At 45.3% G+C, this 13899-nt stretch overlaps 1 protein-coding gene across 13 annotated transcripts in view; it reads right to left on the minus strand.

Moving 5' to 3' along the window:
- The window catches only part of LOC105471812 (acyl-CoA oxidase like), a 382094-nt gene that overhangs the window by 335124 nt on the left and 33071 nt on the right, over window positions 1-13899 (minus strand). For 11 of the 13 annotated variants that reach the window (XM_071077117.1, XM_071077121.1, XM_071077118.1 and 8 more), the window contains exons 2-3: window positions 11896-12347; window positions 10517-10613 (exon numbers count right to left, since the gene is read on the minus strand). In XM_071077117.1, the coding sequence (XP_070933218.1) occupies window positions 10517-10613; window positions 11896-12212 (414 nt within the window). In that variant the 5' untranslated portion in view covers window positions 12213-12347. Of the gene's footprint in view, window positions 1-10516; window positions 10614-11895; window positions 12428-13899 lie in introns of all 13 variants that reach the window. The other 2 variants (XM_071077110.1, XM_071077116.1) reach the window with 2 other exon arrangements.

The raw sequence follows: 13899 nt of genomic DNA on the forward strand, positions 1-13899 counted from the left end.
TCTACTAAAACATACAAAAAAATCTAGCCGGGCGAGGTGGCGGGCACCTGTAGTCCCAGCTACTCGGGAGGCTAAGGCAGGAGAATGGCATAAACCCGGGAGGCAGAGCTTGCAGTGAGCTGAGATCCGGCCCCTGCACTCCAGCCTGGGCGACAGAGTGAGACTCCGTCTCAAAAAAAAAAAAAAAAAAAAAAACAAAACTGGATGGTCAAGCAGTACTACCGCTGAGCGTTCATTCAGCACTTCCTACGTGCCCAAACACTGTCTGGACAACTTAACATGTGTTATGCCATTTGAGCCTCACATCAACCCTTTAAGGTAAGTATTGTTATCATTCACACTTCACAGAGAAAGAAACTGAGATGCAAAGAATTCAAAAACTAGCCCAAGGCCACGGGGCTCCTCAGTGAAGGAGCCAGTCATGAACCCTGTTCTATCTGACTGCAAAATCAGAAACCCATAACCACTGCACGATGGTGAGAAAATTGTACTATGACCATCCCATATGCCCTTTTAAAAACAACATAAGTATAAATTCATATATGATATATTTTAAAAGACCAGATTGGGATATGTAAGCCTGTTACCAGCTATTTTTGTACAACAGAATTTTGCAATTGTGTATGTGTCTCCACCTGTCTGTATTTTTAACTTTCCTGTAATGAACATGCATTACTTTGGATAATGAGAAATTGTTCAGCATTTTTCCCAGTGATGGTTTGTGCATCTTTGCATAGTGTCTATCTGTAACTGACTCATCTATCCAAGCCTCACAACATCAGTAGAAGGTAGCAGACTTGCAAAACTGGTAAGAGCCAAGTTGGCCCCGGTGCCAGGAACCAAAGGAAAAAACACTGCAGTGTTTCAGGTTCAATGTGGCCCAGAAGTCACGGCCCCAACTGGGCATGGCCGCTGCTGCCAACATGAATCCTAACCCTGCCTTCTCTACCTGCATGAAACTCCTGCCTGCTGGCTGGTCCCGTTGGGAGCTTCCAATAGTTGAACTCGGCTCACAAGCCCAAGACCAGCTTTGTCTTGTGGCAGGAAGGCAGCCACCGGAAACCACTAATGCTACCCGCATTCTATGTTCGGACAGCCCCAAAATAGGACATCTGCCCCAAATCCTTGAAGTGGTGTGGCCTCTCCCCAGGTGCTACCATGAGGACAGCCTCCTTCAACCCCACATACACACAGAAGGTCAGTGCTGGGCTCTGTGCAGCCTCCGTGGCCAGTGTCCACCCCAGCTCAACCAGGAGGGCTGCCTGTGCTGATGGCCCCTGTCTGAGCCACTGTCCTGTGATGGATGCACTCTAGCCCCTGGCCCACAAGACAGTGCACACATGGAAGACAGAGAGGGTCTCCTACTCATCATGAGTTACAAGATTCAATTCTCCCATCCCTCTATTCTGTCCCCATCACAACAGAAAGACCGCAGGGTGGAGTTTCACCACACACAGCTGTGGAATTGGGCCAGCTGGCTTGAAACCTGCCTCTGCTTCATTTACTATTGAACTTTAGACAAGTTACCTTTTCTATCTACATTTTAGTGCCTGACTTGTAAAATGAGCACCATACTTTATGATTTGCTATGATAATTTAATGGAGTAATGTATGTAAAATGCTTATGAGCCCTCTTACACTTGTCCCTACCTCTATGGCCACTTCTCTCCAGGCTCCTTTCTGGTCCTTCGCACCGGGCTCCACCCTTGGACCTCCCCTTCTCTGTCAACACCCATGCCATGGGGACTCTCCAGCCTTATGGCTCTAAATTCATCTCTATGCTCACGGCTTCCCCGTACCTTGACCCTAAACATCGCAAACATCTTTAGATGATCGCATCTAAAGACTAGCTCCAGATTTAACCTAACATCTCTTCTGGGCTTCCCACCCAGTATATGGTGACCCCATCCTTCTAGTTGACTTGCTCAGACCAAATACCGGGGAATCGTGTTTTCTTTCCTGTCTCTCACTCCACTTCCATTATCAGTGTCTGTCTACTGCTTGACCTTCAGTAGAATCTCTATTCCTGCCACTTCTCATCACCTTGACTGCAGTCACTCTGGTCCCAGCTAGCACCACCTCTCTCCCTGGTGACTGCTCTCTCCCTGGTGACTGCTCAGCTCCCTGTCTGCAGCCCTGCCTCTCATATAGTATACTCCTAAGCCAGCAGCCCGGAGACCCAGTCAGACAGGTCCTGCTCCACTCAGTCCTTCCAAGGCCTTCCATTTTATCCGGTCTGAAGAAAATCAAATGCCTCATAAGGCCCTTCATACTCCAGAGACTCACTATCTCCCTGGTTGTCACCACCTCTGTCCTCCTCTCTCACTCTGCTCACACCACATGGCACCTGTCATTCGATTAACAAGCCCAGGACACTCCCGCCTTAGGCCCTTCATGACTGCTGTTCCCTCTGCCTGGATGCTGTTCACCGACCTCCAGCTGTCTCGCTCCCCCACCTCTTAGGCATCTGCTCCAATGTTACCTCATCATGAGGCCCCCACCTGTCCCTCCGACTCTTCCGAGCACCTTTACATCTTCACTTAAAAAAATGAACATATACACAACATAAAACTATTTCAACTATTTTTAAGTGTACAATTCTCTGGCACTCAGTACATTCACAGTGTTTTGCAACCATCATCACCATCCATCTCCAGAACTTCTTAATCTTCCCAAACTGAAAATCTGCACCCATTAAACACTAACTCCCATTTGCCCCTTCCCCCAGACCCAGGAAACCATCACTTCACTTCCAATCTCTATGATTTTGACCACTCTAAATACTTCAGGTAAGAGCATACTGCATTTATCTTTTTATGACTGGCTTGTTTCACTCAGCATAATGTCTTCCAGGTTCATCCATGTTATCGTGTGTATTAAAATTATCTTCCCTTTTAAGGCTGAATAACATCCCATTGTATGTATTACACACATTTTGTACATTTGGTTACGCCATTCATCTGCCAAATTGACATTTGGGTTGTTTCTACCTTTTGGCTATTGGGAATAATGCCACTATTAACACGGATGTGCAAACAGCTGTCTGAGCCCTTGCTTTCACTTCTTTGGGGAATATACCAAGAAGTGGAGTTTCTGGATCACACTGTAATTCTGTATTTAATTCTTTAAGGAAATGCCATACTGTGTTCCCCAGTGGCTACCTCATTTCACATTCCCACACCACCACCAGCAATGCACATGGGTTCTAATTTCTCCACATCCTCTCCAACACTTGTTCTCTTCTGGTTTTTGTTTTTTGGTTTTTGTGTTTTTTTGGATAGTAACCATCCTAATGGGTGCAAAGCGGTATCTCATTATGGTTTTGATTTGCATTTCCCTAATGATTAGCAATGCTGGGCATCTATGTGTTTATTGGTCATTTGTATATCTTTGAAGAAACATCCTCCAACTCTTTGACCATTTTTAAATCTAGTTGTTTGGTTTTTTCTTGTTGAGTTGAAGGAGTTCTCTATCTATTCTGGATATCAATCCCTTATCAGATATATAACATGAAATATTTTCTCCCATTCCATGTGTTGCCTTTTCACTCTGTTGATAGTGTCCCTTGACGCACAAAAGATTTTGATTTTGATGTAGTCCAGTTTATTTTTATACAAATTTTTACTATTTTTAAAATTGTTTTTAATGATTAGATAATTTTTATTCTGAACATGTACCTATGTTTTCCAAAAGCCTGTGTTTTTGGTGTTCTATCCAAGAAATCATTGCCAAATCCAACGTTATGAAGCCCTTTCTTTATGTTTTCTTTGAATTTTTTATTAGTTTTTGCTCTTACATTTAGGTCTTTAATCCATTTTGAGTTAAATTTTGGATATGCTGTAAGGTAAGTTCCAACGTCACATTTTGGCTTGTAGATATCCAGTTGTCCCAGCGTCATTTGTTGAGAAGATTGCCCTTTCCTCACTGAATGGTCTTGACACCCTTGCCAGAAATCATTAACCACGTATGTGAGGTTTTATTTCTAGGGGCTCTTTATTCCATTCCGTTGGTCTCTACGCCTGTCTTTATGCCAGTTCCACAGTTTTGATTACAGTAGCTTTGCAGTAAATTTTGAAATCAGGAAGTGAGAGGCCTTCAACTTTATTCTTTTTTTCCAAGATTGTTTTGGCTATTCAGAGTCCCTTGAGATTCCATGTGAATTTTAGGATGCGTTTTTCTATTTCTGCGAAAATCATCTTTGAGATTTTGATAGGAATTGCATTGAAACTGTAGATTGCTTTAGTAGTGTTGACATTTTAACAACATGAGGTCTTCCAATTCACGAACATAGGATGCCTTTCAATGTATTTGTATCTCTTTTTATTACTTTCAGCAATTTTGTAGTTTTCCATGTACAAGTCTTTACCTCCTTGGATAAGTCTATTCCTGAGTATGTTATTCTTTTTGATGCTATGATAAGTAGAATTGTTTTCTCAATTTCATTTTGGATTCTTCATTATCAATGTATAGAAATGCAACTGATTTCTGCATGTTGATTTTTATCTTGTAGCTTTGCTGAATTTTTTAGTTCTAACAGATTTTTTGTAGAATCTTGGGGTTTTCTACATAAAAGATCCTGTCATTTGCTCACAGAGACTATTTAACTTCTTCTTTTCCAATTTACCACACTTGATTTTTGTCCCCAGCATCTGACATACCAGAAATTTAACTGTTTATTAGTTTAGAGTCTGACTCCTCCCAGACAAAAATGTAAGCTCCATTGAGACAGGTAATTTCTGCCTGCTTTGTTCACTGCCCCTAGAGCAATGCCTGGCTCACTGTAGGTGTTCAATAAATAATTATACAATGAACGAATCACCTCACCTGGCACATGGAAGGGACTTGGCAAAAGGTAGCAAGAAATAATTATTGTTTTTTTACATAGTATTTCACTGCACGAGTAATAATGAAGGCTTAGAATGAAAAGGGTGTTTTTTATGCAGAATGGTTGCAGTGTCAAAAAACAAATAGCACCATGATTCCAGCTGCACTGGAGTCCCGGGGCAGGTCCAGCTCACTCCCTGACATGCCCCGCTTTCAAGTAATCCCTGTGGCTATCACAGATGACAACTGCATTCAGGTGCCAATCTACACAGAGGGACTTCTGTAAACAGACTGCTGTGTCCTATCGTCTCTGCCCAAATCCTCCAAGATATCCCATGCAGCCAGGGCTGGCCTGACCAAAGTGCTGGCCAAGTGGCCAATGTCCAAGTCTGTGGAGCTGGAGCCGGGACAGGGACTCCTGCCAAAGACAGTACATAGAACTAAGAGCCAGGGGAGCCTGTCACAGCCCACTAGGAAAAGCCTGGGTTCCAGTACAAACAGAAGCCAGAGGGCCAAGGGGGAGCCAAGGCCAGGGCAGCAGAGCCAAGAGCTCAGAGTCTGTCTGTCAGTCAGGAGCCAGTCCCGGGATGGGTGGGGGAGTAGAGCGGTCACAGTCTGAGGCACTCACTGGGGCTGGCACTGGAAATTGTGGGCAACAGGGCGGGGCCCAGGTGAGTTGGGACTGGGACAGGACAGGCATGTCAGCCTCTTGGCAGATTCCTGGCTCAGCTCCTTTTGCACAACACTCTCAGGGCTTAAATGTAAATGCTTCCTGGGAAAGGCTGTTTCTTCTCTCAGGGTGTGAGTAGAAAAGTAACCATCCTCCCCGGCATTCCCAAACACCTTCTAAGGTGAGCTGACCTTACAACGTTCTTCCATTTTAGATCTGATCACCCACCTGGTATTTCTCTAAATACAAAAACACCTCAAATGGAGATTACCTAAAATTCTGATAAAAATAATAATCATAATACATGTAATATAAATGAAATGCAACCAATGTCCTACTAGTTCCCCTCTGATCTGCTGAGACTGAGCTTCCTGAGAAAATAGTAGATGATTTAGATCAGTGACTCTCAACCTTTATGATCCCTGGACCTTTTTTGAGGATTCCAAAGAGGTTTTGTTTGTCCAGGCTATAGCTGTCAATTTATCATATGGCAGAATTGTTACGAAAACTAATCATAATTTCAAAAAACTCATGAGAAGAATGGCATTGTTTCACATTGTTTTAATATCTGGCTCAATAAAAGATAGCTGCACTTTCACGTCTGCTTTTGTGCTGTCTGTTGTGTTATGTTGTTTTGGTTGAAGTTTATGATGGATATCCAGTGTCTCACATGCACGTAGTTGGACATATACTTTCCAAGGAGCACCTGAAAGGGTCTTGGGGACGCATAGGACCTTACTTTGAGAATCACTGGTTTAGATAATGATGGTGCAACTATGCCCCTCACTCGTGTGGATCATGGGGATAAAAACTAGAACTCTGGGTGAGAGAGAGAATGGTTGTAGAGTGGTGGTGGGAGGAAGGAGTCAGGGGTAGGATTTTCATTATCCAGGTATCTGTCCCCAACCCGCACTACACTTGGCTGAAAGTAGCCTCATCCCAGCTGGCTCCCTCCTGGGGAAAGGTAATGTTGAGATGCAGTTTCCTTATGAGCCAGCCGCAAACCCTGATTGATAGGGACCAAATGCTTAATGGGAACAATTTTGGGGAGACAGGGTGCAGGAAAGGAGGCATAGTGCAGCAGTCCTCAACCCCAGATGCACAGTGGGTCACCTGGAAGGACCTCATTGGCCCGAGCAAAAGCCTTCACAGCAGGAGCTTTGAAAATTGTCTGGCTGTTTCTATCGTGCAGACAGAGCCAAGCACCACCTGTTTGACATGGGCTCAGGAAGCAGAGCACCTGGGTTTGAATCCCTGGTTCACTAGTCATTTATATATACAATTCACTAATTGTATAACTAACCTCAGTCCAATTACTCAGCTTCAGTTTACTTATCTGTAAAATGGGAATGCCACGAGGGATGTTGTGAATATTGAATGACATCATCTATTTAAAGTTCTTAGTGCTGGGACTGGCATAGAACATGTACTCAGTCAACCTGAGTTGTCACTGTCTGTTATGGTGAAGATCAGTGCAGGCTGTCAGACTCTGTCAGCTTCCAGGGATGAGCATCTCTGAGGAAGCTGTCCCCACATAGGACAAGACACTGCCACAAAGCAGATGTTAAGACCTGGGTCTTCTGTCTCTGCATCTGGAAATAGAGGCAGTTGGTGACTCTCCCTGCCCAGGATCCAATTCTGGAAAGTTCAGGGGAACAAGAGAGCTCTTGGCTGAGGTGCACAAAGGTGACGTCACTAGAAACAGGTGCAGAAGTCGGCACAGAGAACAATGATAGTGTTCACACTGTGTGTGTGTGTGTGTGTCTGTGTGTGTGTGCACGCACACTCTGCAATCAGACTCATACTGTTTTTTCCCTTTAAAATGATTGAAACATCTAAAATCTATTACAGATGGCAGAGGGGAAAACACAGCGTGGAAATATTCTAATGGCTTATTCTTGGCCTGCGGACTGTCCATAGAGACCTGGAGTGAATGAGACTCCCTCCTCATTTGTCCCCTAGAACATCATCATTACACATTATACACTGCGTTCTGCCTCAGAGCTCATCGGATCATCCACAAAAGTGAAGAGCAACACGAAAGGGGGTCCAGGGAAACAAAGACGGGCCTGCCACGCTCCCTGAGCAGGCAGGACAGCCATGACTCAATCGTTTTATTAAGAGGCAGGACGAATCATGTAACACTTCTTCTAGAATTACTGGATGTGGACAGCTCCTCCAGCTGTTTTACAGGGTGGAATTTGAGAGCCTTCAAACACAGATGTGTGCCGCTGAGTCTCATGACATCCGCCCAGCGAGATGAGCCTGCCGCACTGATGGACAGTTTGGTTTCCTTCGGGTTTACTGGCTTTTGCGAATTCATACAGAAAGAGGTGCCAAACAGGCCAAGATAATTCACAGAAATGACTGGAGGGATCGTCTAGGGCCAATCCTGTGCCTCCTGGAGGAATTATATCTAATCACCCAGGACAGAGAGTTGTCCAGGCTGCCTAAGGCCACTAAGTGAGCCAGGAAAACAGGAAGATAATTGGATCCAGAGCTCAATACGCTTCATCAGGAACGAGATTACAGAGGCTAATCCTTCAGACTCAGCGGGTCGGGTGGCAATTAACAAGCCTCATTAAGGGATCAGCTCTCACGTCCGGGTCTCGAGTATTGACACTAAGTTAAGCCACAGACATGTTGGGCTGATTAAGGGAGCAAGAAGCTGGCCACAGGCCAAGATTTCACCTTCCAACCAGCCCCATGCCAAATGCACTTGGAGGCTAGTCTGATACAGAGAGTGGTTGGCAGCAAAGAGGTTGGTTGTTTTTGTATTTTTTTTTCTTTTTTGGTTGTATTCACAGCTCTAAATGGATGCTCCATCAAGAGGCAATTTCCTAGCTTGAAAATCTCTGCCAAACTGCTCGGTATGAAATGATTTTTTTACACTTTGCAAGCACGCTCCACTCTTGTCATGTGGGAGTTTTCCTGTGCCAAGTGAACCTCCATCTGCACATTCTCCAGCTCAGCTGACACTGCAGTGCCCTCATCAGTGTGGAGGTGCCTGCAGTACTGCAGTGCAGGTGGTGCCAAGGCTCTGCCTGTAATTCCTTCCTGAGAAGACTCCAGGATTGGTCCTTGTCTCCTTAGACAACCTACCAAAGGTTGGTGGGATTGTGGGGAAAGGAGAAGGATCTACGTTCAAGCATGGATCCCAGGCCTCCACTAGCTCTATTCTATGCTCCACAAAGAAAGGCGCCCCTGCGGTCTCCTGAACGAGGAGGACTCCATCCCTCAATCCTCAGACTCTCCCTCCCAGACCATGCTGGGTGGGGAGAGGGCTGGGCTGCTTCAGGACAGGGCGGGCTCCTCAGCACGCCACTGAGCTGCAGCTATCCCAGTTCAGGCTCCTCCCCAGGGCCTCTCACAGGAGGGGTGGTTTGGGGTTTTTTGTTTGTTTGTTTGTTCATTTTGAGACAGGGTCTCACTCTGGTTGCCCAGGCTGGAGTGCAGTGGTGCGATCATAGCTCACTGCAGCCTCAACCTCCGGGGCCTCAAGCGATCCTCCCACCTCAGCCTCCCAAGTAGGTGGTACTATAGGTGTGGGCCACCATGCCTGGCTAGTTTTTGTTTTGTTTAGTTTTTTGGGCTTTTTGAGTTTTGTTTTGTTTTTGTTTTTGTTTTTTGAGACAGAGTCTCGCTTTGTTGCCCAGGCTGGAGTGCGGTGGTGCAATCTCAGCTCACTGCAACCTCTGCCTCCTGGTTCAAGGGGTTCTCATGCTTCAGCCTCCCAAGTAGCTGGGACTACAGGCGTGCACCACCACACCTGGCTAACTTTTGTTTTGTTTTGTCTTGTTTTGGTTTGTTTAGTAGAAATGGTGTTTCACCATGTTGCCCAGGCCACGTTTTGCCATGTTGAGGCCAGGCTGGTCTCGAACTCCTGGCCTCAAGTGATCCACCTGCTTCAGTCTCCCAACGTGCTAGGATTACAGGCATGAGCCACTGTGCCTGGCCAGTTTTGCATTTTTTTGTGGAAACAGGGTTTCACCATGTTGCCCAGGCCAGTCTTGAACTCCTGGGCTCTGCCCAGGATCAGCCCACCTTGGCCTCCCAAAGTACTGGGATTACAGATGTAAGCCACCACACCCTGCTGAGGTATATTTTTTCCTATGTAAAATGTTAAGAAAGCCATGAAGCTGAATGAACTTGGCTAAAATATATCATTCCTAATACTGATACAAAGGAACTCACTAAACACGTATTTTTTTCTTTGTTTCTTCCTTTTTTCATGAGGCTAAATTGACTAAAATAATATCACTAAATTTAGAATGACAGTTTTTAGACAAATAAGACATAAACTTTGGATAAGTCTAAAGTGCTTTAAAAGCCCTTAAGATGAGTTATTTCTATTTCCCAGCTATTTAACTTTATCCCTAAATTATATTGGTTTTGTGTACAAATATTTTATTACTTCTGCTGATACTCCTATTCCCTTGCCTGTGAGATTGGAGAAGTGAATGTGTGGGCCGAAGGAAGGGTTCCTTAGGTTAGTGGGAGTGCGGCAGAAAAGGGGCCTGAGGAAGACGTTCTCCTCCACCGAGACGTGTCTGTCAGCTGCCCTCAGCATGAGATCAATGGGCTTAGCAAGTCACAAAAGCAAACAAAACAAAATCTCTAGGCAAATTAACACAGGAACAGAAAACCAAATACCGCATGTTCTTACTTATAAGTGAGAGCTAAACATTGAGTACACGCAGACACAAAGAAGAAAACAATAGGCACGAGTACACGCAGACACAAAGAAGAAACAATAGGGAGGAGGGTAGGAGAAGGGTGAAGGTCAAAAAACCACCTATCGTGAGTTCTGTGCCCACTACTGGGGTGACGAAATACTCTGTACATCAAACCTCCATAACACCCAATTTATCCATATAACAAAAATGCACATGTACCCTCTAAACCTAAAATAAAAGTTGGAAAGAAAAAAAATCTCTCTCTCTCTCTCTCTCTCTCTCTCTCTCACACACACACACACACACACACACACACACACCATACCAAAATAACAGTGACACTTACCAGATCCTGAACTGCACATTTTAACAGAGGTAGACCCATGGCAAACCTCACTCTCTGAACTGTCAAAGCTCTCATTTCATCCAAGCTTAAATCATACCTGTGAAGAACAGATACAAAACAAGACAGCCAATAATTGGTGACTGAGGGGAGGCTGTGGATACTTTGACCCTGGGCTCAGAGAGAAAAGCTGTGTCCATCATAACGCTTGTTTGATACTGTGCACAGTGTGTGTGTTACATAGACTGGGTGTTCAATACAGTCAGACACCAGGAGGGATGTCTGACAGGATTTCCAGACAAGACCATCTTATTATTATTATTATTATTATTATTATTATTATTATTTGAGATGGTGTCTCACTCTGTTGCCTAGGCTGGAGTGCAGTGGTGCGATCTCGGCTCACTGCAACTTCCGCCTCCTGGGTTCAAGCGATTCTCCTGCCTCAGCCTCCCGAGCAGCTGGGACTGCAGGTGCCCACCACCACACTCAGCTAATCTGTGTGTGTGTGTGTGTGTGTGTGTGTGTGTGTGTGTGTGTGTGTGTTTTTAGTAGAGACAGGGTTTCACCATATTGGCCAGGCTGGCCTTGAACTCCTGACCTTGTGATCCACCCGCCTCGGCCTCCCAAAGTGCTGTGATTACAGGCGTGAGCCACTGCACCCGGCCAAGACCATCTTAAAACAAGACTGCAGCACCTCCTGCTCCACAGGGCTTTGAAAATTGTCTGAGATGACTTAAAAGCAGCATTTGGGAGATAGGGGAGAGGGAGTGTCATGCATGTTACAAGAGGTGGACTGTAGTGGCCATAAGGATTGCCACTCAGGGTTGCCTTTGAGAATACCTGCCTCCAGCTGCCACACCTTCGAATTAACGGAGTGATGGTAATTACATTCACCGTGAGGCTGCTCATCTCTTGGCTGCTACCAGCTGATGGTTGAGCCTCACAAGGTTCTAGAGTCAGGCCATGCCTGCCCAAGAGGTGACCTGCTCTGGGACCCCCACTTGCCTGCAGAGATTTGCCATCACTTCACTGTGGTCTGTGGCTTTCGCAGATCAACCCTTTCCTGCCCCTCTCTTTTCAAGGGGGCCAGACCTGACGGCCTTTGCTCTGGGGGTTCTCCCCACCAATCCAGCTCCCTCCCACTTAACCTTCACAGGTGTTTTCTCCAATTAAACCTCTTGTACATCTAGTCTCATCTTGGTGCCCACTTCTCAATGAACCTAAACTGACACAGGAGGAGAGGTTCCTCTTTGGCCACCTAGCATGTTTCCATGCAACGCACAGCCTGAGCCTGGAAGACCGCACTCAGGCTACATTTCAGAGCCAGAGGATATGAAAAGGATGGCCTAATGACAGAAAATCTTCTTGGAGATACCCACCCTACAGGAGAAAAACACCAGAGCAAAACACACCCATCTTCCTCTCCGGCAGCTTCAGGGGGGCGCTGCTCTTCCTCTCCCGCAGCTTCAGGGGGGCGCTGCTCTTCCTCTCCCGCAGCTTCAGGGGGGCGCTGCTCTTCCTCTCCCGCAGCTTCAGGGGGGCGCTGCTCTTCCTCTCCCGCAGCTTCAGGGGGGCGCTGCTCTTCCTCTCCCGCAGCTTCAGGGGGGCGCTGCTCTTCCTCTCCCGCAGTTTCAGGGGGGCGTTGCTCTTCCTCTCTACCCCCTAACCCTGCAAAAGCAGGAGGGGGCGCTCCCATTCCTCGCTGCAAGGCTGAGGGGAGAATTAGTCTTCCACCTCTTCCACCTCTTGTCTTGCAGAGCAGATGGAGTGTCTGAGTTCCTGACAAGGCATACACCTTGGTGGGCCAATTAGGGAACTGATCTTCTATCTCCTGCACAGCAAAAGCAGGTGGTGCCAGGGTAGCATTAGTGGAGTCCAGTAGTGGCCATCTATACCCAGCAACAACAAAGCCTAGCAAGAATATGCAAGGTAAGTCTAGTCACACCCTGCTTCATACCAACACCCCATCAGCAGGACCCAATGGGAAGCTGAGACTTCACCCCTACTTGGTATTAACAAGGAAAAAGGATGTGGTAGGAGATGGGGTCAGTTGGCACCCTATCTCCTACCACATTCACCTACTTAATTCACCCCTCTCCTTCCCTGGTGTCATTAGCGCCCAGAAGAGAACTGAGCTTCCATCCCAAACCAGGTGACAACAAAGTGATATGGATCAGCTTTCAACTTCCCCCCTCCTGATGGCAGCTCAGCCCAGTGGGGAGGGGATGATCTCATATTCCCATTTGAAGGCAACTGAGGCCGTGAGATTCAATGCCCTACATCAGCTGAGTAGGTGTTGGCAGGGCCAAAGAGGGGAGCTGAATTTCTACTCCATACCTTTTCAACAACTGTAAGTCAGCTCAACAGGAAGCTGAATATACATGGCCAGTGGACATCTCAATATACCTCAACAAGGGACTCCATGCTAAAAATATTCGATCAATCTTGAGCCACATAATAAAATATCCAAAATGTCTAGGACATGATAAAAAATTGCTCATCATACCAAGGAACCATCAGAACACATACAAAGAATTTACTAAGAACCATCACAGCAACAAGGAACATCACAACATGAATGATAAAGAAATCAACAGATACCAACACCAAGATTAATCAGACATTGGAATTATCTGATGAGGATTTTAAAGCGACTATCATAACCACGCTTCAATAAGCAATTATAATTTCTCTTGAAATAAATGGAACAAAAACAGAAAATTGTATCAAAGAAGCACAAGTTATAGAAAAGAATAAAATGGAAATCATAGAACTGAAAAATATAACCAAAATTTTTTAAATCTCCCTAGATGAACTCAAGAATGCAGTATAGATGACAAAATAGAATCAGTGAACTTGATGACAGATTGCTATGGTCTAAATGTTTGTATGTCCTCAAAAATTTATATGTTGAATCCTAATCATGAAGGTGATTATATTAGAAAGTAGGGGCTCTGGGAGATGATTAGGTCATGAGCAGTTCACCCTCATGAGTAAGATTTATGCCCTTACAAAAGAGGTCCCAGAGAGCTGCCTTGCTCCTTCCACTATGTTAGGACATAGCAGGAAGGCACCATCTATGAACCAGAAAGCAAGACCCTCACCAGACACCAAATCTTCTGGCACCTTGATCTTGGACTTCCCAGTCTCCAGAATATGAAAAATAAATTTCTGTTATTTAAAGGCAACCTGATCTAAGATATTTTATTTTGGACTGGAACACAAATCAATAGAATTTATTCAATCTGAACAACAAAGAAAATATAGACTGAAAAATAAGACAAATATTTCTCAGGAACATTTGGGACAATAGCAACAGAGCCAACATGCACATCTTCAGTTTTGAAAAGCAAAAAAAAGACAGAGACTGGACCAAAAAAGTA

The sequence above is a fragment of the Macaca nemestrina genome, chromosome 13 (genome assembly GCF_043159975.1).
Source record: "Macaca nemestrina isolate mMacNem1 chromosome 13, mMacNem.hap1, whole genome shotgun sequence".
NCBI lineage: Eukaryota > Metazoa > Chordata > Mammalia > Primates > Cercopithecidae > Macaca > Macaca nemestrina.